The sequence below is a fragment of the Loa loa genome (genome assembly GCF_000183805.2).
Source record: "Loa loa unplaced genomic scaffold supercont3.131, whole genome shotgun sequence".
Taxonomy (NCBI): domain Eukaryota; kingdom Metazoa; phylum Nematoda; class Chromadorea; order Rhabditida; family Onchocercidae; genus Loa; species Loa loa.
The window spans coordinates 37,615-62,596 of record NW_018108311.1 but is presented as its reverse complement, the minus strand read 5'-3'; the positions used below and the strand labels follow the sequence as shown (position 1 = coordinate 62,596).

The window sequence follows — 24,982 nt, the reverse complement described above, 5'->3', positions numbered from 1 at the left end:
TCCTCCTTAAATTACTTCCAAATAAAAACTTGCGTATTCCAATATACAAAATGTTCTGCCAGTCTCTCCATAACTCCTCACAAATTCCCTCCTGTCTAACCCTTCCCTCAAATCCTTGTCGTTGGAAGTTCGGAAGGTTAACACTGCGCACAAGTAGAACGTAGAACATGAATATTAGACGTAACAGGAAGCTGAATAATTTTATGAACGGGAGGAAGCAAAAGCAATATTTTAAGTTAACAGAATAATAAAGACATGTAGTAGAGGGATCTGTCTTAAGGTAAAAAAAAACTCCGGTAACTTTTTTCTCCACAACGCTTCCTCTACTTCCTTCTGTAATAAAGGTCAAAACTGAGTAAAGATATGTGCGTGTGAAATTATCGTCACATCAAGAACTTGAATGAAACCAATATGATGACATTGAGTGGTAAGACAAATGCCAGTACTTGAAGAACACTGTGAGAAAAACAAAAACCGATGATCAAACCTATTCTGCCGGGAACTAAAGGTAAGTAGCGTAAGTTTTCCTACAAATTCAGTTAAAAATTCTTGGAAACAGTAAGTATGGAAGATTCATGCGCAAAAGACGCGGAAAAGGAAATATGCGAAAAGAATTTTAAAGAAGTCGCTTGCGATTTCTCTATGTTTTCCCCATTGTTTATATACAACAACGCATCATGTATCAAATATTGTATTGCTGCTCAGCCACTTGAACGCCTGTGAAAGAAACTTTAGTTTGAAAAGAAAGAATTCGAGAAATTACCAATTCAAATTTCAGTTTATCTATTGGTAATATTTCTTCCACGACAATCCGGATATTCTGTGCAAGTGTAGGTCGGACAAAAGTTGTTCACTGACTTAGAAAACCATCTGTTTGTTTTTTCCTTTTTTTCAATAGGGACAAATGTAAAACCAAACTTATTTCTTTCGTTTTTTAGTACTAATTGCTTTCCTACTTTACCTATTAAGCTAGAAAATCATTATTACTCCGAATTATCAAATTTGTCCTGAACCTTAAGAGAATCTTCCCTAAAGTTGGAAAATAACATTCAGATAATAGCTAATTGTTCAATACGTTGAATAGTGGAAGTGATTGGGCGTCGTGAATCAGCAGGTCGAATTGAACGTCTCGTCAAACCAAAGAACGAACTTGGTGACAAATATGAACTGGTGAAACGCCAACCAACATGCTGACCACAGTGTGAGCATTCGTGAATTGTCCATTTGTAACTAAAATTTCACTTCAGTTTAGTCGTTTATGAACTTCGTCTTTTGTTTCTACAGCATTCTTCGCAGTTTTTCCGGCATTATCGAACAATTGGTATAACGATTTAAAATATGAGATATCTCAAACTATATTGTTCTTCATCAGATTACACAATTATACAGTGCTGATAGATAAAAGTCTGATAAATTCATGATTTCTGAGGTAAAAATTAAAAACATATTATATCAGCGACCATTGATAACTGATAGTTTTACTGTTATAACTGAAGCACTACTGACAAATTTTTCATACAATAATGTGATATTTATCATTTAAAATTATTCCTTTTACCATTAAGAAATGCTTCAATAACTAACCCCGGAAACCAGGAACATTCGCCTGACGGTGCCCCACGTGCTAGCGTTGAAACCACTTCCGATACGGTGAATAAATCATGTACATAACCACCTAAAAATATGCCTTTTGAAAAGAACATGATAAATACTTAAATATTAAGAAACACAATGAAAAAGGTCTAAAAAAAAATAGTTAAATTTGCAAAAACCACAAAACGAATTTCGCAATATATTCTGCGTCGTAGTATATATATATATATTGATAAAATAAAAGAAGCTGGTGAGTAGATGATGAAACTAATGTGTGGTATAGTTTGCAATATCCCTGACAATCAATCGGATTACTGTAGTGATTCAAGCATTCACCTGGATTAATGAAATGCGCACTGTTTCCCTCCATTGACACGCTAATCATTTGTGACATATTACATAACAGCGTGCCACAACTCTTGCAAACAATGACATCGATCTGTAAGAGAAGCGCTTATCGTCAGACAGCTCGATCATTTGTAGCGATCTTATCCTAGATAGAACGTAATAGAACGCGAACGTTGCAGTGAATTATTTCTCAGAAAAAGAAAAAATAGACCAAATTACTAAATGTTAAATATTCGTTCTTATTTAATTCAGCAGTTTAACTTATCATTTGGTAAATCCACTCCTTAATAAACAAATCAGGAAGATTTGTATTAAGTACTACTGAATTTACTACATAAACTAGAATACATTCATCCCTTAAATATTAAAAAAGGAAAAATTCTCTTCATTTTAAAGGTGATTATCTTTATACTGCTTATAGCTCATGAAGAAATTGACAAACAACTTCTCTTTAACCTTCTTCCTCGGGCTTCTTTTTATCCCTCCTCCTCAATGTAACCCCAAAAGTTTGATTCGTTTTTAGATGAACAGACTGATTCGGAAAGCAATGAAAGGATATCGAAGAGTTCCGAAAACAAAAAACAGTATCATTATCCCCCCATGAAGGAATTCAGTCGTTTTTATCCTAAAAGTCAATATTTTTCAAACATTCACGAATTGCTCATTGTTTGCTCATACCGTTATTAGTAAAAATGTACCGCGGAAGATATGTTTTTCGCAAACCTCTTCGTCAATCAGAGGGAATATATTATAATCAATGGGAGATATGGAGTTTTTCACAAACCTACTCCCATCAATTAGAGTGACACATTATAATATGTGCAGAAAATTAAGTACTACCTGAAAATAGTTCACTGAAAGGACTTAGAAATAAGAAATAATTTACACGATTAATGATGCCATATTCATCCTTCAATCTTCTATCCGTACAAGGCTCATCCAGTAAGCGTAAGCGCATTTCCATATCAATTGGTAAATTTGCAGCTACCCAATAGCTCAATGTCGTCGGTCCCTAAATTAAGAATACTGAAAATCTTATTTGTTTCAAGATATTTGTCTATAAATACCTCATAAAAACTGTTTTCACGTAAACGCTTATATCCATACTGGGAGTTCGCGTCATCTACCTAACTGCAATTTTTGATTCAATGAATCTTAGCACCAAAGTTTCACACACAGCATCAAATTTGAAGGAAAATCAGTACCTGAGAAAGAACACGTTTAACTTTTTCATACACATGCCAACCATAAAGCCACTTGGCAATTTCATCAATATAGTGCTTCTACAAACCAAACTTTTTCATTACTTTTTTCCCACAATTAGCAAATAACTGAAAATGTTAGAGAAATAAATGAATTCAAGACCATGTTATCAAAAAATTGCATAAATTACTCAAGTCGGAAATATGAGTAAGTGTAGAGTAAGAGGAAACATTACCGTCAGTGATATCTTCAAGGCGTGATATGAATGTGATGTCATTGCCGCAAAAAACCGTAAACTCTAAAGAAACCTTTACTTTTAACAAGTGAAACATTATTATTTCGCGTTAGCTAGAAGATCTCCACTTTATTCCGTTTTCAGAGAATGTTAAAGGCAGTGATAAAAATTTACAATTATTTTTCCTGTCTTATCTCTTCACTAAAATTCTGATCTTCACTTCATCTTTCTCAGTTCACTACTTCACAATAACGGTTCAGGTTAAGAAGTAACGAATGACAGTAAGGCGCAAGAGATTCCCAATTTGAACACTTGTCAATTCAAAACTGCGCTGCTCTAGCTAGCAAGAGTAAGTTTTTTATTTTTGCTTAAAGAAAGAGAACTCATCTTACTTTTGCAGGTCGCATACGAGCAAATGAGGTGGGCATTAATACTTGGGAGAGAGGTTGCAACTCTTTTTCTTCCAGAACCCGCACCTCACCATATGGCATCCTGAAGTGTCAAATATTTTCTAATCTGTTTAAGTTTCCTAATGTTAAATCCTGAAGTTTAATTTGTAGCACAATTGTAATCACAAAAATACCCATTAATGGCGGATCGTCGGTTAAGTATTCGGCAACGCTGACGGCCTACTGCTTGCACAGATATTCCACCGTCATTTTCTTGCAAGCTTCGAACCTGAACTGGCAACTGCTTTTAGATTTTAACTGCTATCAAATTTCAATCCAATTATTTGATTAAAATATTTTTAGATTGGAGCCAATTTTCATTCCTGCTCTGAAATCATTTCAAAATAACCAGAATCAATGAAATAATTATAACTGAATTGATGAGTTCCATCCATATCCTGCAACCATTTATAGTTAATGTTCGTCTAAAACATATCAGAGATCAACCATATAGAGTCTTTGTGCAGTTTCCATTTTCAATAGCTGTGTATAGACCTGAATTAATGTTGCAATATCCGTATCAAAGGTATCTAATTTCGGTTTTAATGCTATGTATTCATTTTCTTGAGCTGCGTGTCGAAGCTGCGAGACAAGTAATGGATAATCGGTATGGAATGGAAGCAACTGGGTAGGTAGCAAAACAATCGGCATTTCCAAGATCGATACTGTTATCACTTTCCCAGCATCTTCCATTTTGCAACTATGCGGCAAATCATCATTTCCTACAATACCAACAAATTCATAAATTTACCTCACTAATAAAGAAGTGATGAAAATGTTAGCAGCATTACAATCGGCAATAATTAGAATTTTCAACCGAAACTTGTAAACAGATTCCTGTTCCTAAATCATCGGCTGTTTGGTCAAAATAAAAAAATTCGCTAACTGGCCGTGAAGAAAAGAAGACGAAGCTAAATTAATTCAATCAATGGTATCAGTATAAACGAATCAATATTTGGATCACAAGTTAATGTTAATGCTATCAACATAAATATGTCAAACATTTAAGTCACAAGACATGCATGATCAGAAACATGCAAAATATCAATTTAGTCTCTCACTTTAATTAACCATATACTATAACTACTTTCAATGATGCATTCATCAAAACTGCCCAACCCTCTAACTTCATGATAACACAATTCCCTAAAACAAGCTAATGATGCTTAAGTATCAACAATCATTTTATCAGCCATTCGATGATTGAGCTATTACCTTTCAGCTTATCAAAATTAGTTGATCAATGTGATATTTAGATTACAAAACCATTAAAAACTCCCGAGACACAAGATTTGTCACGTTGGTTCTTTCTCAATTAACATTTGACCATATGATCCAGCCGTATGACGAGATTATCATAATTAGAGAAATTTTATCACTCAGCTGTATGATAAAATTAAGTTCAAAAAGGATACCACTTAATCGTAAATATTGATGTGTTGGTGGTAATGTAATATCGAAAGGTCTTCGTTCTCTCTGATTATCTTCATTACTCTGTGTACTTTCTGATTCTGTGTCATCTTCGTGAATGCTATCATTTTCATCGTCAACATTTCGCAAGTCGTTAATATTATTCATCTGAAATTTCAATTTCTTTTACTCTAAGAAAAAAAAAATTCGGAACAAACCCAGCAAAATATTGCCATGTAATTAGTCATGCGTAACAATGACTTGAAATGTCATAGAGCAAATTCGAATAAATTTTAAATATATGGCAAAAAAAAAAATACCACATATATTCCTCATAACTAATTGTCCATAAAAATTTTTCCTAATTTCACTAAGGTTTTAGAAAATTTTTGCGGAAAATTTCCACTTTAACAATTGTAATTACACATTTGACCGAAAACAAAACATTTCGACGGTGAACGAACTAACAGGAAAACAAAGCATAAATTCCTTGAGAGCAGCGCATTTCACAAAACGTTGCATGCAACAGATACACTTCCTATTCAGACGTTAAGGCATTCGTCTGGGTGCAAGGATATGGATGGAGATTTGGTGGTTGTGATATTTGTAAACTTTTCTCATTAATTCTGAAAGTGAATATTTTTAAAGTTTAAGGAAAGTTTGGGACAAATTCAGCATAATAAGCCCTTGCTTAATTGAAAAAAATTTGAAGTAGCAGGTCAGGTATTTGTTGACAAATCAAAAAATTTCAAATCAATAAAGTCTTTTACACTTATGTTTTCACTTATAGTTCTCTTCTCTTTTCACTTTCAGGCTTCATTTTACAAAGCCCAAAACTCATGGTCAAAGTGGGTTTGCGGATAGAACATTAGTGGCATTAAAATAAAATGCATGATTTTAGTGAAATGACGGGAATGTCACGGACGGGATGGCCTGTTGCTACTCGACCGCAGAAAATAGTCACCACTCCGGTTACACTGAAAAAGCCAAATGATACACGTAGTAGCATTGATCGAGCAATCAATCTGTAAGATTTTTCGAGATCAAATTTTTAAATATTCTGATTGGATCAAAAAAGTATGTGTTCGAAATACATAGTTGTCTCCATCTTGACATTGATCAAGTTATGAAAAGGGCTCAGCACGGTCGCGGGGAGCTCCGACTGACCACGTCGAGCTTCCAGACTTATCTCTCTGTTGCTCTTTATCTCCCTGCGTGGTAAAAGACAAAATGAGTAGTAAAAGAAAAAGCTATTCTGTAGAATACAAGAAAGAAATTGTGGAGGATACACAGGGTTTTGCAAAGAAAAATTGGATGCCCGATTGTCCGAACATGGCGGGCAGAGTACGGTAATCTCAGTGAACAGGTGGACAAGGGAAATACCGTATGCCCCGAAAATGTAGATAAGCCCGTGTAGATTTTCTTTTCTCTCTTTTTTTTTGAGGAGGGAGAAGCGGATGGGAATAATATAAGATTCCGTTTTGTTTTCGGAGAAACACTGGTAATGGTAAATAAGAGCGCTGATAAAGTAAATGGAAGAAAGCGGGAATGTTCATTTCCAATAATCTATCATTGTCAGTTTCTAGGTTTTTTTTTTTAAACAGTCATTTTGCTGGATGGCTTATATGAAATTGTTGAAATAGGTATTTAAGGTATCCATTGACGAATTACACGTTTGGGACAAAAGATCCGCAAGCCGAACGTGACCATTCAGTACAGGCACGATTTCAACGTATGCGTGAAGAATATGAAAAAATTGGGATGCGTCGATCGGTAGAAGGTGTTTTGCTCGTTCATGAACATTCCTTACCTCATGTGCTATTGTTGCAGATTGGCACTACGTTTTTCAAATTGTAAGCATAAAAATATTTTCCATAAAATTAAGTTAAATTTCCTTATTTTCAGACGAGTAATCATCAATATAACAAGAATTCAAGTATTAGCAAATCCAAGTCTCGTTAATATACTTAGATTTCTAAGAGATCACTGTATTAATTTGGTGGATAATCTCATGTATAGTTAACAAAGCACAAAATTTATATCATTTTTCAGGCCAGGTGGTGAATTAAATCCTGGAGAAGATGAAGTTGAAGGGTTGAAGCGACTACTTACTGAAGTGAGTGTATCAGTTTTATATTTTCTTTGGTTTTTCTTAAGTTCGATAACACTCGATAACACAGCCATTTAGTGCTGGCAACTTGTCATCTAACATTTTTTCTAACCTTTATCTGCTTATATTTCCAGTTTGAGTTTTTTCTTTAAAATTTTTTCCTTATTTGCAGACACTTGGACGGCAAGATGGCGCGAAGGATTTATGGACTATTGAAGACGTCATTGGTAATTGGTGGCGTCCGAATTTCGACCCACCTAGGGTATGAACTGTATACTCTTTTTCCATAGATCTTATATGTTATTTTTAATCAAGTTTTTCTATTCTAATGAAACAAGGAAATCTGTCCAAAAAAGTAAAAAAAAAATAGATGAGTGATTTCTAGTATCCATACATTCCTGCACATGTTACAAAACCAAAAGAGCAAACGAAGCTGTTTCTTGTTCAACTTCCGGAACGAGCACTTTTTGCTGTGCCGAAAAATTACAAACTTGTAGCTGCACCGCTTTTTGAACTGTATGACAACTCAACTGGTTATGGTAACTTGATTGCAAGCCTTCCACAGGTTCTTAGCAGGTGAGAACATTTACATTATTAGATTGTGTAGTTATATACTTTGTCGGCAATTTCGTTTCGTCTTTACCACTGCTTCGAAGTACGGTTTGGATTTGACATTTCGAATCTTCGCAACGCTTGCATAATTTAATCCATTTGTTCTGACAGATAGTTTTACTTAGCATTTGTGGCAAGCAAATCTATATATTCTTTATGGAAAACAATATCTTGATCGAAAGTTAAATTTAATTCATCGCTAATATTGGTTCAATAAATAGATCGATTATTCCTATTTCATTAAAATCTATTCGTTTTACGCTTTCAGATTCAATTTCCTGTACACGCCATGAAGCTTTGGGTTTTATAGTGCCTGACAAGAAATGCGAAGAGAAGAAGCTAACGAATTTAGTAGAAGCTGGATGAATTCTTTTTCTTAAATGTTCTCTGTTTTTTTTTACACTTAATTTTTATTGAATAATTTCGTTGTACATGTTTATTGATATAATTCAATTTAAATATTTCATTTTGTTTTGTTTTTTTGAGATCTCCAGAAGACTTCAGCAGATTCTTACTATTAGCATTCTTACTAATTATTTTTAAAAAATGAATTATGTTTAGATATTAAAGGTTGGCTATCTCATATACAACTAAATTTCTTCAAATTTGGAATTTTTCTCATATTGATGCTTTATTAAAAGTATATCTGAGAATGGTACGATAAGTTTACTCATAGCTGTATACCAACAAGAATACTTTTTTAATGTAAAATATTCTGCTACTTTTCAAGTATTGATAAAATAATTCAGTTCCTGTTGGTGCATCAGGATTTAGCTGTTAGCAAAATGTTTAAGTGTATGCCAAATTAAAATTTAAAGCGGTGAAGAATATGTTAACTGAATTTTCAATTTTTATTTTCAATAAGTTCTAGAAATTTGCGGAGTGAACATGATATTGAGTTTGCATAGATGCTGGGAACTAATCCGTTGTCGGAAGTTTTTTTCTTTTGAATAGTTTCCGCGTTGCATATCAACTGAGCTTAACATTAGATTTTACCCAGATCTGTTCGCAATTACAACATAGTTAAGTATTGGAAGGTGCTGCATATGTTGCAAGGCCGGTATCCTATGTTTTGTGTCCATCATATCGCTGGTAAAATTTTTCCCGACAATTCATTCAAATTTAGATATATATTAGTATTACGAGAACTTCTTGAAGTTTACTGTTGTAAAATGAACTGAAAAGCGAGACGCCTCGTCTACAAAATTGTTTTTTTTGATTCTATCTTTAGTTGCAGTATTCTCATTTCAAGACTATAATTAGTTACTATTTTAACATTTCGGACATTTCCTGGATTTCGTTCTATGGTTTAAATATTTGATTAGCTGACACTAATTGTAAGACATTTTGATTTTCCACTTTAAGAGGTGTTTGTCGTACTTTTCGATCCGAAATACGAATGCAGTTATCATCGTTATAATCAATAATGGACTGTGACATTGCTTCATATCATGTGGAATCATTCGATTATTTGGCGGAACAAGGAGTGCATTTGGCTGCTTTAGATGTACCAGCAGAAAAATTCCGACTTCCAACTGGAGAAGCTGTGGAATTACGCTATACCGGTGCCCAGCTTGGTTATCCAATGATTGAGATGAAACAGGTACATCAGGATTTTACGTTAATTTCCTAGTCGTTATAAGTATAAATGTACACATCAGGATGATGCTAAGACGGATTGTATGTTGCTTAATAATTATTTTTGAATTGTCGTTGAATTTATTTGTTATTCGATCATAAAACTGAAATCCATCCAATTATAGCCTGAATTACAAATTCATGAACTTCTTAGTGACATTTTGCTTTTAATCAGCAGATGGATTAAATAGGATGATTTGAACTATAAAATCAACACGACTAGGTTTGTCTCGATCATGTAACACGATCAGTTAGAAGATAAGAATAAAGAAAGGAAGCATTTCCGGTAATGAAATCTTTTTCTTACAGGGTTCTGCTGTTGATTCGTTAAAACTATTTCCTTCAGAGTGCAGACAACGTGGCTTAACATATAGAGGGCCATTGAAAGTAAATATAGAAATATGCCTGAATGGTGCTAAGATGGATTTTTGTGAAGTTATTGTTGGTGAGGTTAGTGATAGCATTTTTTTTTTTTTTTGTAACTTTGCCATGTAATACTAACTTACTGGGACATAATTTAATTCGCGTTTTTATGGTGTCCTATTTACCAGTTTCGATCTTTGTTTTTTAGAAGTTATTGATGAGGCTAGTGCGACGCATATATTCCAGTGTTCTCCTATCGTTGTAAATGGCAATTAAATCTTTCCTTTGTCTTTGGTTTTAAATCAGAACATATGAACGCGGGAGATGGGCTTAACATTTGTCCAGTTCCATTATGCTTTAGCAGATAGTAGTCGGCTTAAAGTTATTGGATTGAATAATTCATATGTGTATTTAATTTATTTTATTAGCAATAACCAAAATATTTCAGATAAACATCTGTTTTCTATCAGTCAAATATATTTCAGGTTCCCATTATGTTGAAATCAAACAGATGCCATTTGCGTTGGTTAACAAGAGAGCAGCTAATAGCACATGGTGAAGAAGGAACTGAAAAAGGCGGCTATTTCATTTGTAAAGGGAATGAAAAGGTATAACACTTTTCTTTTAGATAAGTTTCTTTTAAACCTTGTTTGGTTTCTGCGAATTTCCATTAAATATTGTTCAAGTTAGGTTTTGCTACGGTCGTATCAGGTAAAAATTTGGTTTGTACCAAAGCATGGGATAGATGTTTTTGTTAATTTGGGATCTACAAGTCATTTTTCTTCGTTTTAATTGGATATTCAAATAAATAGGTCATACGTCTTTTGGTTGCAAATCGTCGCAATTATCCCATAGGATTAGTAAGGCATTCCTTTCGTGAAAAAGGATCTTTATTTACACAATATGGGGTGATGATTCGATGCGTCCGAGGAAATTATTCAGCTGCTATGATGACGCTTCATTATCTCGAGAGTGGTACCATTGTTATTGCTTTGCAGGTAATCATTTTTTAGATGCTGAAGTTAATGAAATTTCTTTATCAACTTTTCATATGGGAGAGGTGTTATCCACGTATCACTTCGCATTTTAATAATGTACGGCAAATTTTTAGTGTTTTTAGTGACAGATAATGTGCAGTAACGAATAGGTTGCTGAAATAGCAAAGAAAGTGAAACTGTATAATTAAAACATAACCATATCGCACTGTGTTCGTTTAAATAAATTTACCCGCTGAATTGCCCGCGCTTTATAACTAGTGAATGGTTGCTAAAGATGTTCATTAAGCTACTTGAATTTGTTCTGCTTTATCCATTTAATTTGATTTTAGACTAATTTCGCTTTGAAAAATCAAAAATATCATTATTTCAGTACCGACGTGAATTATTTTATTTGCCGTTCATGTACGTCATCAAATCATTAACATCGATGAATGATCAATGCATTATGGAGCATATGATTAGGTGTCGACCCGGTGATCATTTTTGGAAAGGTTAAATATATTCTTTAAATTGGCTGTCTTTATCATTACTTTTAGACTGAAAATGTGCAAATTTCTATTTTTGTTGATTTTGCTGCTACATTCATAAATATGGATAGTTTTTAGGATGCGTAACTACGATGTTAGCACTATGCAGCGATGATGGTATAGTGAATCAAAAAGCAGCACTCACTGCTATTGGTGAAAGGTTCCGAGTAGCCACTCAGGATCGTGTTGGTCCGTGGGAAGTTTCTGAAGTAAGTGTAATACACATCCTTCAACAATATTCCTTTGTAGTTCTTAATGCAGTTTAAAAATTTAAGATTGATAGATTATGGTGCTCAAATTCAGAAAAGTTCAAGTTCTGAAGTGTATTTCAGGATGTTGGTCGTTTCTTGCTTCGCGTTTGTGTTGCAATACATTTGGACAACGATGAAGATAAATTCTTCCTCCTTTCGTATATGGCTCAAAAATTGATAGCATTGACGAAAGGTGAATGTGCTGCCGAATCGCCGGATAATCCACAATTTCAAGAAGCTGCTGTATCCGGTCATATACTTCTTTTGATTATACGAGAACGTTTGGAAAATACTTTGAATATTGCACGAAGAAAAATTGAACTTGAGGCTAAACGCAAAGCAGAAAGTTTCCTTTTATCGAGGTTTATGCTCATTTTGAAAATTAAATTTTGAAACCCTTGTTTAATAAGTTAAGATATAATGTTTGTAAAGTATCTGGCTTATCTATTTTAGTCATGAATTGATTCGTGCGATGGGTACGCAGCGGTCAGGGGAAATAACACGAGGTCTGGAGTATTTCCTTGCTACCGGAAATCTAATTTCCAGGGGAGGCTTAACATTACAACAAAACAATGGATTTTCGGTGATTGCCGAAAGAATTAATCAACTTCGATTTGTTTCCCATTTTCGGTATGGTTTTCTTTTCAGTCAGTTTGTTGATCCAAAGTTCGGCTTACAACACCCATATGTTGTCAAATTTTTTACTCCTGCTGATGGTGGGATGCCGGCTATACCGTAAACTTTCACGAAGAAGCTTTTAAGATACTGGTTATTAAGTTCTTATATGTATTTTTTTTAAGACTGCTTACATTTGGTTAGAAGGAGTTCTAAAAATTTTCTTTCCTCCTTCAAATATCAGCGTTGTTAAAAGTCCCATCGCAAATTTTTTTTTCAAGTCCCATTAACTCTGCTATTTTAGAGCAATTCATCGAGGTGCATTTTTCATGGAAATGCGTACCACAGATGTACGTAAATTACGTCCCGAAGCTTGGGGTTTCATATGCCCAGTACATACCCCTGACGGTGCTCCATGTGGTCTATTAAATCACGTTGCGGCAAGTGTACGCATTGTTACGCATTATTCGAATACTAGTGAACTGCCAAAATTGCTCGGAGAGTTAGGGATGGTTGGTCATTCCGCTATCACATTACTGCCTGCAGAACCTGTACGTTTATATTTCTCGTGTGTCGTATCAAACCTACTTCAACATCTTAAAATTCGATTAGCTGTAGGGAGCAAAAACAGGGGTGCAGTCTTAGAATAAGTATTCACGGAATTTTATGACGTTTTTCTCATATCCCTTTTGGATCAAATATTTATACCTCAGTACACTTAGTTATTGTATTCGCATTAGAATTTCTTCAAATTCCATATTATAATCCTCATAATTTATTTTTTGGGATTTTTCTTTCTTTTTTCAGATGTATCCCGTTTTGGTTGATGGAAAATTTGTTGGCCATATCTCGCAATCACAGGCATCATATGTCGAACAACAGTTACGTGTTTTGAAGGTATCAGATGATATTCGTGTGCCTTCTTGTGCTGAAATAATTTTAGTAGAAAAGTCCATTGATCCGATTAATATTTTGGTGCAATATCCCGGTTTGTACATATTTACTGAGCCTGGACATCTCATGCGACCCGTCAAATATCTTCCATCAGATCGAGTTGAATTCATAGGTAAAATCTTTTAAAAATATTTTTTGAACTGTTTCATCTCGTTGTTTAAAAAACTGTGATCTAGAATTTTCAATTTATTCTATGAATAAGTTTGTATTTTATCAATTTCGAGTTTAGACTCACAACCCAAAAGTCAGTCGTTTTGGTTGGAAGGTAAAAAATGAAACAGAATCTTTACCATTCATTTGCATTTGGAAGGTTAAAAATGAAACAGAATCTTTGCCATTCATTTGCATCAGTTTGAAGGGGATTTGAGAAGTTGTAAGATATAGCAAGATTAGTGAAATATATATCTTAGATTAAAAAGGCAGAGCAAATTACCTGTTGTCTCAAGTATTAATCAGCCTTATCAATCTCTTTTTACTCTTATTAATTCTTATTAATCAAATTTCAGTCTTATTAATTCAGTCTTATCAATCAAATTTCAGGAACATTCGAGCAAGTGTACTTATCAATTTGTATCGACCCGGAGGAGGCAGAGCCCAATGTAACGATGCATCAAGAAATTCATCCCAGCTGTTTATTTAGTTTTGCTGCTAACCTAATACCATTTCCTGATCATAATCAGTCGCCAAGGAATGTTTATCAATGTCAAATGGGTAAACAAACAATGGGAACACCTGTTCATGCATGGAACTATCGAGCCGACAATAAAATGTATCGTCTTCAGGTAATGTTTTAATGAATAGTAAAACAATCTGGATGAAATTATACCATCTTTGGAGAAACCCAAGTGCTTGCTGAATTATGTAAATATCTTGACGTTACAGTGATGTTAATGCGACGAAAAAAAGATCAGCATTTTTGGAAAAAATGTGAACTTTAAGTAGTTACATTTAAAAACTGTGACTTTCTCTCTATAATTCAAAAGGTCACGGTAGTCATACCGGTGAAAAGTTCTGCTTGAGTAACTGTTGTCTTATTTTTATAGAAGATTTGAAATTCCGTTTAAAAAAACGGTTCATTTTTTTTAGTTCCCTCAAAATCCTATCGTAAAACCAGAACCATATGAGAAATATGGTATTGATGAGTATCCGCTGGGAACGAATGCATGTGTTGCAGTCATATCATACACAGGTAATTTTAGTTTTGAAACTAATGATCATGCAGTTCGAAAATACAGAATTATCTTGTTACCAGCTGCACTTATTTTCCAGGTTATGATATGGAGGATGCTATGGTAATTAATAAGAGCTCATATGAACGTGGTTTTGCTCATGGGAGTGTTATTAAAGTAGAAAGGTACTTCGATTTCTTGTAATTTCTGGCATATTATGTTGTCTTCATGACTTCGACAATCATTTTGCAAATAGTGAAGTTAATTGAGATCGCTAGAAATTAGTGGATCTGTTGTTATACTCTGAAGCAGCCATTGTAACAGCTATGGCAATGGTATGCCCACCTGATTTGATGTGATAATGTAAATGAGATTCATCTTCCTTCTAAATTTTAGCTTTACTTGAGACTAGCTTTTATATGTGCATAATTTCTCTTATTTTAGAAGATTTGCTTATAATAGTTTATGATGTGAACTATGGCAGCTCAAATTAATCCATAACCTATGAATTGTAACCTGTAAACATGTTAGGGTGAATCTGACAGAAGGACGATCCGCAGAGTGCCCAATATTTTTGTGTGATCCTGAAAATCCTCAAAAGACGATAGATCTTGATGGTTTACCGATTCCTGGGCGTTTATATATGGAAGGTGATCCGTATTATTCGGTGTACGACATTGATACAAACAGTTATAAAATCCATAAATACAAATACGCAGAAGCAGCATTCTGTGGATCGGTAAGGATTGTCGAAGAGGGGGAGAACGTCGGAGCAAACAAGGGCAAATGTGTAAGATTTGGAATCAGTTATATTTTCCCTTACAAATTATTATGCAGTGTAATTGGTGAATGCATTCAGCGAAATGGCTCATAATGGGATTTGCAAACTTATCCGGGAAGGTCGATTGCAAATGCTTATAGCAAAGTATCAGTTTAATCCGTGATTTAACTTTTTTTACTTATATTCGAATATTCAGTGTATTTGTGTTTTTTCAGCATGCATTGATTCAGTGGCGTACACGACGTAATCCGATAATTGGTGACAAATTTGCATCACGACATGGTCAGAAAGGTATCAATTCTTTCTTATGGCCTACTGAATCGATGCCATTTTCGGAGTCAGGAATGGTTCCTGATATTATTTTTAATCCGCATGGTTTTCCATCTCGAATGACAATTGGCATGTTTTTACTTTATACAACTTTTTATCAATAATTAAATTAATCTTAAATTGATAACATTTTCCGGATTTCCATTATGTTAGCTTTTTAAAAAATGATTAATAATACTTTCCAGTCTGAAATTTAATCTAAATGCTTTTAAGTACCGTGACTAATGAGAGTTTTATATTTTATTAGAGGAACACTTGGCTCTGAATGATATTCCTTTTCGTTTCAGTAGTTCAGTAGATTGTGAACGGAAACGCCGTTGTAAATGTTTCCATTCATAGATTTCAAAAAACTGTTTTCTAGGGATGATGATTGAAAGTATGGCTGGTAAAGCAGGAGCTATGCATGGTTCTACATATGACTCTTCACCATTTGTTTTCAAGTATAATTTTTTTGATCGGATTTTATAAAATAGAAAATTGCAACTTTATTTTCATAAATTAATGAATGATTTAACGAAGGAATAGGGCGCGTCTTGGCTAAAGATAATAGATCGAAAAAATAAGGAAAAAAAACGAGAGACAAAAGTGGGAGCTGCACCGATCTTGCTGGTATTGTTTGATAGTAGTTGTTTGTTTAAGTGAGAAGAAAACAGCCATTGATCACTTTGGACAACTTCTTGTTCGTGCAGGATATAACTATTATGGAAATGAAACGATGTATTCTGGTGTGGATGGCCGGGAAATGGAGGCAAGTTGTTAATAATTTCTTTACCAGCGCATGACAATTATTTGAAAATCATTTTGACTTTCATTTCTTTAATGTTTAAACAACTTTTTGTATCTCAGTATTTGCAGTGGCTGTAAACCTCCTCATTCTTTAAGCTTTATTGTATATTTCGTTCCTCACAACTCCATCTCTCACCGAAAACTCCGCCATTTTCTAATTACGGATTTCATTTTTTTCCTTCGGTATACTATTAAACTTTTTCATAATATCATTTGGTGTTCGTTATCAGCCAATGCCATATTCTTGGATTTGCATGTATGCCTGAATCATTTAGAAGGCGGTGGATTTGCCTGATTTCGAATATATTTTTCAAGGGTTTTGAAACTGAACAAAATATTTTCTTGTCCAATGCTTTTAATTGATTTCAAAATCAAATAAGAATTTTTAGGTTCAAATTTTTTTCGGAATTGTATATTATCAGCGCCTGAGACATATGATTGCGGATAAATTCCAAGTACGATCAACCGGCCCAACAGATCCGGTGACGTTACAGCCAGTGAAAGGTCGTAAGAAAGGTGGTGGAATTCGGTTTGGTGAAATGGAACGTGATGCAATGATCGCTCATGGAGCTGCGTTCACTTTGCAGGTAGCTAAATTAGCATTAAAATTCCTGGAGGACTTCGATGACTTCGTTTTTTTTTTCGCTTTTTTTTCTTGTTTTTTTATGACTTCATTTAGTTTAAAGAAATTCTAAAGAAATTTTTTAGTCCTATGATTTTTTACAGCAGTAAGCTTCAAACTTTGAGTACTAATTTCAGGATCGTCTTTTTAATTGTTCCGACCGAGATATTGCGCATATTTGTGCGCGTTGCGGTTCAATGATATCGACGCTTCGATGTTCAAAGATGCTACCAGAGCATCGAAATAGCGAAGTAAATTTGTAATATATCTCTCTCTGTTTTCATTAAAATAACACTGTTTTTATTGAGAAAAAGTATTATTTAGTCATGATCGGAATATGATTACCAAATATTCTAGAAATGTTGATCGGAAGCATTCATAAGGAGTTTATTTGTTTAGTTTAAAAATCAAATAATTCACAATTGAATCAAAATTTTTAATCTACCAAGTCCAAATCGATTTACACATCTATTTGATTACACCGGAATTTACACATCTGTTCGATCATACCGGAAGTGGGCACCAAAGATAGATGGGTGATTGCATACTCTTGAATGAATCTGGGACGATTACCAAAAGTGTACTGCTAAATGCATTATCATAATTTTTCTTTGGACTTAGGATTATGCCACTTAATCCGTTATTCTAGCAAATATTTCTGTCATGAATAGCTTAGAATCATGATTTTTTCAAAAATCAGATCACTTTGTACAGGTATTACCATGCTTGATACACCCGATCATCGATCAACCACGGCGATGAGATTAATATTCGCTTTGGTTTGACTGCTTCAGTTTAGTTGTGATCATTTTTGAAAATCGAGAATTTTTCAGAATTCAGTTTTAAACTACAGTGAACGTGAAATGTGTTTGTTATGTGGCAAGGATGATGAAGTTTGTCCGGTTGAAGTGCCTCGGGTGTTTCGTTATTTGGTTGCTGAACTTGCAGCAATGAATGTCCGCCTGCAGATTTCAGTGAAGCATCCGGCGAACTTGTCCCTGTAACTTGCTCCATTTTTTTGTTTCTCTTTTCTTTGCTCATTTCATAAACGGGTATGCTATCATTTGCTGCTGAATACGTTGTCCAGAAAAGTGAAATTACTTAGTTGAGTTTATTTCATTTTCGACTTTCTTAGCTCTAACATAATTGACTTTATCTAGAACATAACATCGAACAATTTATATTCCACATTTTCTTTATTTCCATCGGACTAAAACGTATTCATATGTCCATGTCATGTTGTCCATGTTTGGGCAAAAATAGACCTTACATCTTTCGATCATAATGAAAATGGGAATGAAAATTAGAAATAGATGAATGGATTGCAAACTTAGAAGGTCAACCTATTTGTGAAGTATTTGAGATGACTTTAAAGAGTACGGTGTCGATTATTTTATTGTTTCTTCCAGGAGATGACTACCAAGTTTTTCATCGTTTTTACTAACAAAAATTCTGCTGCAGCAATTTGATTTGTGAATCTTCAAAAAAGAAAATCATTTCTCTAGATATGCCATAATACTAAGAGTTGATTCTCTTCCCAGTTATGCTTATCGTTCTAGACAATAGGATTAACTTTTTTGTTGCTATTATCACTGTGGTCAACTTAACGTTCACGTAACATTCAAACCTGGATTTCCGCTTACTAATATCCAACTACTTTTTGCTGAGACATTAAATAACTAGTAAATCTAACTCAGAAGTGCTGAAAAAATTCATCTCATCGTTGTTGATAATTATGTTGCATAAAATGCTATGTACTATTTCTTTTACAAACTGAAGAAAACTTCTCTTTTTGCCTACTACAGCAAAGCGAAATCAACTTTGTCTGAGGAATTATCACTCTGACTTCGGAAAGTTTCAAGCAACTCATACCATCTTCTAAATGGTTTATTAAATAAATGTTGAAGCTACTAGCTTTCAACTGGAAATTTTATTCTCATTTAAAAGACAGCTCGGATAATGTTAATATACACCATATAAAGAAAGTGCGTGTACTAATGAAATGTAACATAACATTAAGATTGACCTCGAAGTTCGAAATAGCGGTGCAACTGTCAACAATACTAGAAGAAAAGTAGGCACTGTTGGGAATGCACTTTCTGATATGATAGAGTCGATTTTTCAATGATTCGTATCATGGAGTTTTAGCAGAAAGGCTTTCATCATTGCAAAGCATACAGTTTTTGCTGAAATAATATTATGCACAATCCTACTTCTTAATAGTGTAATAGCAATGAGCAAAGGAAAGTTAATTGTATGATAGATTATAGTGCAGATCAATCATTTAATAAAAAAATCTACCTATAACATGTCCGAGATATGCAAAATTGGAGAGTAATCGTTGCATATAAACTGATCTCACATAATATTCTCACTTTTTTAACACCATGCATAACTGAAGAATATTTCATAATTTACAATCTGTTGCACAACTCTAACACCTTCAATCACAACACTATTTGTAAAAGCAACAGATGTGTCCATACTTGAAACACGTCGATTTCGATATCATTGCTTTCTCTAGGTTTTGGTTGAACTTGAGACAAAGCTGAACGCTATAGATTACGATCTACAAACTATCGTAATCTTTTAATTGAACTAATCATCACCATCGCTTTATATCGGTTTAATTTTCTCATAATGAAATTGTGGTGGAAGCAATTCATTTGCTGTTCCATCTAGTATTCTCCGTCTCATTTCACTGAACTGTTTTTGAGCGAAATCGTAAAATTCGCGCTCCATAATATATACCCGTTCCTTACGAATCGCTTCAACTGTTGCTTTACTGGGTGGTATTTTTCGGTTTGTATGGCGCAAATTTGCGTGTTTTTCTGGAAAAGTAAAATCTTATAGTTTTCTCTACTATTAAAATATTGACAAGAAAACGAAGGGAAATACATTTAAATTCCATACGTCGACGAATCAAAATTTAATTTTTAATGAATGAAAATCTCATGCCATTACTCGTTAGCATGATTTCGAATATTCTCTATACATATTTTCGCATTCATGTGAGTAGCGAAACAGCATGAAGAAAAGTGGAAGTTATACAGACTATTTATTGATCATTTCAGCAGCTCTAGACCATAGGAATATTAAAGTTCGAAAAACCTCAAGTAATTTTCATTAATCCATGTGTCTGTAGTCTAATAACTTTAAAATTCCTTACAACGCCCCCGAATCCAATCCTCCACTTCTAACCTTATAAAAAACACAGAGAAAGCAATACTAACCATCAAGTGAGTCGAAATTCTTCAATGCTCCACGAAAGAATGTTGGCAACAATAACTCCAACAATTCGATAAAATCTCGCATTTTATCACTCAAACCAACCAATAAATAATAGTTTATGAGATTGGTCTTAGCTTGTTCTAATGCACGGTTATTTCCCACTTCACTACAACAATATTTTTCAGTAATAATGATGAAAATTACGAAATAATTTTACCTTGTAATAGAGCAAACTCTGTATGGTGAAGATGTGGAATAAAAAGTAGACATCTCTCTAGAAAGATCTGCAGAATTATTTGAGAAAAAGGATGAGAAATAAATTAAGTAAGCGATTTAATATAACTCAATATTTCAACAAAACTGAAGGGAATCTCCAGAAAATTTCAAACCAAAAGTGAAAAGTGGAAAATTAAAAAAAAAACCATTCACATGCGAAATCTCCGATCTACCTGCAGAAATGGTGCGTACCACAAAAATACGGAATTTGCAGCCACATTTGCTTCATATCGCAATCCCGTCCTTTTCGCACAATACATTGATCAAATGTCTGAAAAGTCTCATAACCTCTTTGTCAAAACGTCTGTAGTTCAGTTAATGAGTGTTTTTAATGAAATAAGGCAGTTAGTGTTATTTCTCTTTCTTGAAGGTAGAAATCATTCATGTCCAAAAAGATGAACTGAGTTGATTTTAGTTGAAATTCAGTTGAATTTATTTAAAATGTAGTACATTCAATACTTCAAAAATTTTGCTGGATTTATTTAAATTACTAAAAGGGAATTTCTTCAACATCATCTGTTTTTTTCGATAGCTCAAAATTTGATAGCTTAAATGGTTGCAGAAACAACAAATGAATATGATTCAAAATACAAAAAAGATGTTTATGATGTCTAGTCGTCTGTTCATTTCATTTCACCTACTGATTAAGGATGATGAAGGTTCTTGTATTACATAAAATTCAAGCTATGAATGTAAAAATAGAAATATAGAACAAGAAAATTAATTAGATTAACCTCGTTGTTCCCTGCTCGACTTCTTTTTAACCCAGTACGATAATTATCACCATAACGAAGAAAATAATAATAAGATATCAACCGTTCGAGAGGTTCACGTATTAAATTTATATACACCGGATTTGGAAGACCAAACCTGAAATATGCTCCTTGTACTTATAGACATTTCAAACAGTATATTTGATAAATCTGATCAAACATAGAATTAGGAAATTTACATAATTTTATACAAAATTTATAAGTGGATGTTGTCCCTGTTAAAGATATATCAACAAAATTGACAGAGTATTTCGATATTAAGGCAGTTAAATATAACATAGTATAATGAATCATGTACTAACACTATTTACTAAGTAGTTCTCGGAAATTGTTGACAGCACCACATATATCATCAAAAATCGGTGGGAATCATCTTTCACAAAGATTGAGCAGCCAAAGATAAATATAACTGGTTCTTACTTTCTCTATAATCAATGAAAAATCAAAAAATATACCGATTGAAATTAATGAAGGCAACATGACCATGATAAATAGCAGGCATTCGCTCCTTCCAATTCGTGATATTATCGATAAATCGCCGTTGATCGACGATATTCATCAGATAACGATTTCTTGTTAAATTCAAATGAATCACACTGAAGCCATTACGATAACATAAATTATACATTACAGCATTGGTAAGCGTTGTTGAACCAGTTTTTGGGATCTATAAAGCATGCTCTAATTTTATTAATTCATAACATCAAATGAATAACTATCCAAACTATTAATTTCAATAATTAAAACAGTTTCCATACAACTAGATTTCGCGCGAAAAATTTACCCATAACCAATTGTTTCTTTACCTAAGCTATTAAGTTTATTAATTGAAACATTTTCCCTTATACAACTAAATTTCGAGCACAAAATTTACATTTTTTAATTTTTTCTTACATCCTTACTTTTTATTTTCATCTTTACTTCTAATTTTCGTCATCTATATTTTCCTTTGTATATTGAGTACTTTTGACTGCTTAAATTAAATTTATTTTAGTATAGAAATTTCAAATATTTAAAGCTCCAAACATGTTTTAATTGATTTATGTTTTAGTAAATGTTACTCGATTATAAATCACTATTGATGATGTATATGATAGTTTTTCATGCTTTCTATCCTCTGCATCATCCTTTCGTTGCTGACTGAGATTTGTTAGACATAAAGGCCTTAAGCGTAAATTGATATAAATAAAGACACATGATATCATTGCTAAATTGATAATTATCCATTGGAATTTCGTTATCATCAACGGATCAAAATCTGCAAAATTAAGGAGATGATTGAATTCCTTATCACATTGAGTGTAATAAAATTATTGTTCAGGATTAACGTGATAGTTTGATATACCTTTTAACCGCATGATATCGGCATTTCATTCAACCATGGTAAATATGCTCCGTCCTACTTGGTGTGTTAACTTACGATAATAACATTTCAAGGATAAAAAAAATACTGGAAACTCTAACAACACACTGATATCACATAAGTAATGTAACATGTAAGAAATTGGATAATGTAATGGTAAGAGAAGTGACCTAAACAACTGTAAGTTAAGCATTATAATAAATGAACAAATGTACAAAAAGGCAAAAACTATCTATATGGATAAGGAATACATTTTTTTCCTAAGAGCAATATTTGAGTTTCATATATAGTGGAAACTTATTTACATTGAAAGTTTTGATAATTTACTTTAACATTTGAACTTGCTAATTAAGACTTCAACGATTTATCTAACATTTCTATTTGCTAATTAAAATTTTGATGATTTATTTTAACATTTACATTACTAATTTTAATAACAACGCTTTCCATTTTAGTATTACACTCAAGCCATACACATTAATAATAATTAAGTTACTTGGAATATTCATTTCAAGTGAAATCTCAAAAAACTTTTACTTGAAAAGATAAATTATTATGCAGAACATTTTAATTGAATTATCAAACAAGTAATTTGATAGTAACTATCAAGAAAAAGGAATAAAAGTGGAAAGGAAATTTAACACAAATCGTAAACTAAAAATATATCGCAAACTAAAAGGTGCTTCTCTGCTAGCCGCTTCGAAGAATAATTCACATCAAATCGGAAAACCTTACCAGAAAACCGGAAAGATATCAGGGAAACACAATTAATCCAGAAAACAAGACAACGAGATATGAAATAATTATTGAAAAAAAGGGGCGGTCCCTATCGGTTAATTCGTTTTTCGGTGGCAACAATTATAAATTTCAAATTTAAATATTTAACTATAAATATTTATTGGTAAAAGTTTTTTTTTGTTTCTTAGATAAAAAGAATCTATTTATCTATATTTAAGCATTTAAATATGGAAAAGTTACACTATTTCCATCACCCAAATTTAATGGGTTACTTGTCAGGGAAGGATTAGCATTTAACAATTATTTAATTAACACTCTCCCAAATTCAGTATCCAATTTAATTCAATTCAATTCAATTCGATTAAAAACTTAATCTAATTATCAGATTAGCGCTAACTTTGATTCAATTGTTTACAATGCGGAATCTTTTTAGTTTTTATTTTTCAATTTCCGACAATTAAGACAGCTACCAAGAAAAACTAACGAGATAGCTACCTTGACAGCTACCAAGAATAATTAATCTTACTGATTATTTAAATCTGGAATATCCCTTTCACTATCTTCGTAGGTTTCAATAATTGTAAATTGTTATTCTTTGAAATTCATTTCAATTTCAAATTTCATTATTTTCGAAATTATTCTGAATTTTTCTGTTCATTTAAATCCGGAGTGCTGTATATCCGATTTATCTCAATTACAAATTTGAATGAAACATTATATAAATCTTTCCGATTCATTTTCACTTCGAAGTATTTTGAAGTATTATTTTTCAAATTTTCTTTGATTTTTAATTATTATCAATTTCTATTCCTAAATTGTTTCTCAATTTATAATTATTATTAGGAATTGAAATACCATTTTCTTGGTATAATTGATCTTTCAATGGTAAGTTATATATGTATGCAATAGTGTTTTGGTTTTTCTTATTTTGAATTTAAATTGCTATCCTGTTTTATTCTCATGATATTAAATTAATTAGTCATAAACCAAATTAGTCATCAAAATTTTGTCATTCTCAAATTGTGGCACAAATAATTACCGGTAAGGCGGTATTATATGCTATGGCTTTATATGCTTCTAGAAGTTTCAAACAATTCAAAAAGTTATTGCTTCAGTCTGAAAAAAAACAATAAGCTAAGCCAAGAATAATGCAGTTGGATTCACTGATAGTCTATATTACAAGCTTGTCACGTTTAACCTCACGTAATTGTCTTCACGTACAATGACGTAGTTACCTAAATGGTCGAGCAGTTTTGCATAAAACTTGGCTGAACATGTCATCGAAATTTGAATTCGAAGTTGAAAGTTGAAATTTGAAACTCGAAGTTGAAAGTTGAAATTTGAAATTCGAAGTTGAAAGTTGAAATTTGAAATTCGAAATTGAAACATTGAAATTTACCAATTTTTATAGTAATAGAAACTTTTAAACTTATAATTTTTTTACATACGTTTTGTAAAAAATTTGCAAGTTTTGTGAAAACAAAATTTTTAAATTAATTAATTGTAATTTTATTGAATGGATGATGTAAGACAAAATAATCGAGATATTTGGCGAAAATTTTAATATTATCTAAAATCATTCAATTAATTTGATGGAAGAAATTTCT

The 24,982-nt window shown here is 32.8% G+C and overlaps 4 protein-coding genes across 5 annotated transcripts; 2 read left to right on the top strand and 2 right to left on the bottom strand.

Annotated features, from left to right (window-relative positions):
• Positions 1-1,049: 1,049 nt before the first annotated feature.
• LOAG_04229 (hypothetical protein) lies at positions 1,050-5,406 on the bottom strand (the record flags this gene model as incomplete). The annotated part of the gene is made up of 10 exons (XM_020446544.1): positions 1,050-1,230; positions 1,585-1,675; positions 1,930-2,032; positions 2,828-2,953; positions 3,147-3,224; positions 3,380-3,442; positions 3,772-3,871; positions 3,963-4,057; positions 4,324-4,550; positions 5,244-5,406. The coding sequence occupies 10 exons, from the start codon at positions 5,404-5,406 to the stop codon at positions 1,050-1,052; spliced, it is 1,227 nt and encodes a 408-aa protein (XP_020303134.1).
• A 727-nt stretch (positions 5,407-6,133) lies between these two features.
• LOAG_04228 (cleavage and polyadenylation specificity factor subunit 5) lies at positions 6,134-8,453 on the top strand. Its single transcript, XM_020446543.1, has 6 exons — positions 6,134-6,265; positions 6,891-7,091; positions 7,291-7,354; positions 7,521-7,610; positions 7,734-7,924; positions 8,229-8,453. The coding sequence occupies exons 1-6, from the start codon at positions 6,144-6,146 to the stop codon at positions 8,251-8,253; spliced, it is 693 nt and encodes a 230-aa protein (XP_020303133.1). The 5' UTR covers positions 6,134-6,143; the 3' UTR covers positions 8,254-8,453.
• A 933-nt stretch (positions 8,454-9,386) lies between these two features.
• Positions 9,387-17,998, top strand: LOAG_17807 (DNA-directed RNA polymerase; the record flags this gene model as incomplete). Its single annotated transcript, XM_020450471.1, has 20 exons — positions 9,387-9,563; positions 9,908-10,048; positions 10,447-10,569; positions 10,774-10,959; positions 11,330-11,450; positions 11,565-11,695; positions 11,819-12,099; positions 12,191-12,367; positions 12,657-12,903; positions 13,160-13,418; positions 13,847-14,088; positions 14,393-14,495; positions 14,576-14,660; positions 15,007-15,265; positions 15,472-15,655; positions 15,948-16,026; positions 16,226-16,334; positions 16,762-16,959; positions 17,132-17,245; positions 17,828-17,998. 20 exons carry the CDS (start codon positions 9,387-9,389, stop codon positions 17,996-17,998), a joined length of 3,387 nt encoding a protein of 1,128 aa, XP_020305846.1.
• A 918-nt stretch (positions 17,999-18,916) lies between these two features.
• On the bottom strand, positions 18,917-22,538 carry LOAG_04225. Of its 2 annotated transcripts, none has more exons than XM_020446541.1 (7): positions 22,336-22,538; positions 21,730-21,941; positions 21,236-21,371; positions 20,675-20,772; positions 20,228-20,391; positions 19,296-19,825; positions 18,917-19,180 (listed from the first exon to the last, which is right to left on the bottom strand). In XM_020446541.1, the coding sequence occupies exons 1-6, from the start codon at positions 22,516-22,518 to the stop codon at positions 19,611-19,613; spliced, it is 1,008 nt and encodes a 335-aa protein (XP_020303132.1). In that variant the 5' UTR covers positions 22,519-22,538; the 3' UTR covers positions 18,917-19,180; positions 19,296-19,610. The 2 variants fall into 2 exon arrangements, with proteins under 2 accessions (XP_020303132.1, XP_020305845.1); XM_020446542.1 differs by lacking the exon at positions 18,917-19,180 and having other exon boundaries at positions 19,367-19,389; positions 19,604-19,825.
• Between the last annotated feature and the right edge of the window lie 2,444 nt (positions 22,539-24,982).

Bases quoted from the DNA above. Each gene is read 5' to 3' on its own strand.
- LOAG_04228 (XM_020446543.1), top strand. From the start codon at position 6,144: ATGACGGGAATGTCACGGACGGGATGGCCTGTTGCTACTCGACCGCAG. The intron at 6,266-6,890 runs GTAAGATTTTTC...TAGGTATTTAAG, and splicing joins ATTGATCGAGCAATCAATCT to GTATCCATTGACGAATTACA. The intron at 7,092-7,290 runs GTAAGCATAAAA...ATCATTTTTCAG, and splicing joins GGCACTACGTTTTTCAAATT to GCCAGGTGGTGAATTAAATC.
- LOAG_04225 (XM_020446541.1), bottom strand. From the start codon at position 22,518: ATGATAACGAAATTCCAATGGATAATTATCAATTTAGCAATGATATCA. The intron at 21,372-21,729 runs GTATATTTTTTG...AGCATATTTCAG, and splicing joins GCCTTCATTAATTTCAATCG to GTTTGGTCTTCCAAATCCGG. The intron at 20,773-21,235 runs GTTAATCTAATT...GAGACTTTTCAG, and splicing joins GTCGAGCAGGGAACAACGAG to ACATTTGATCAATGTATTGT.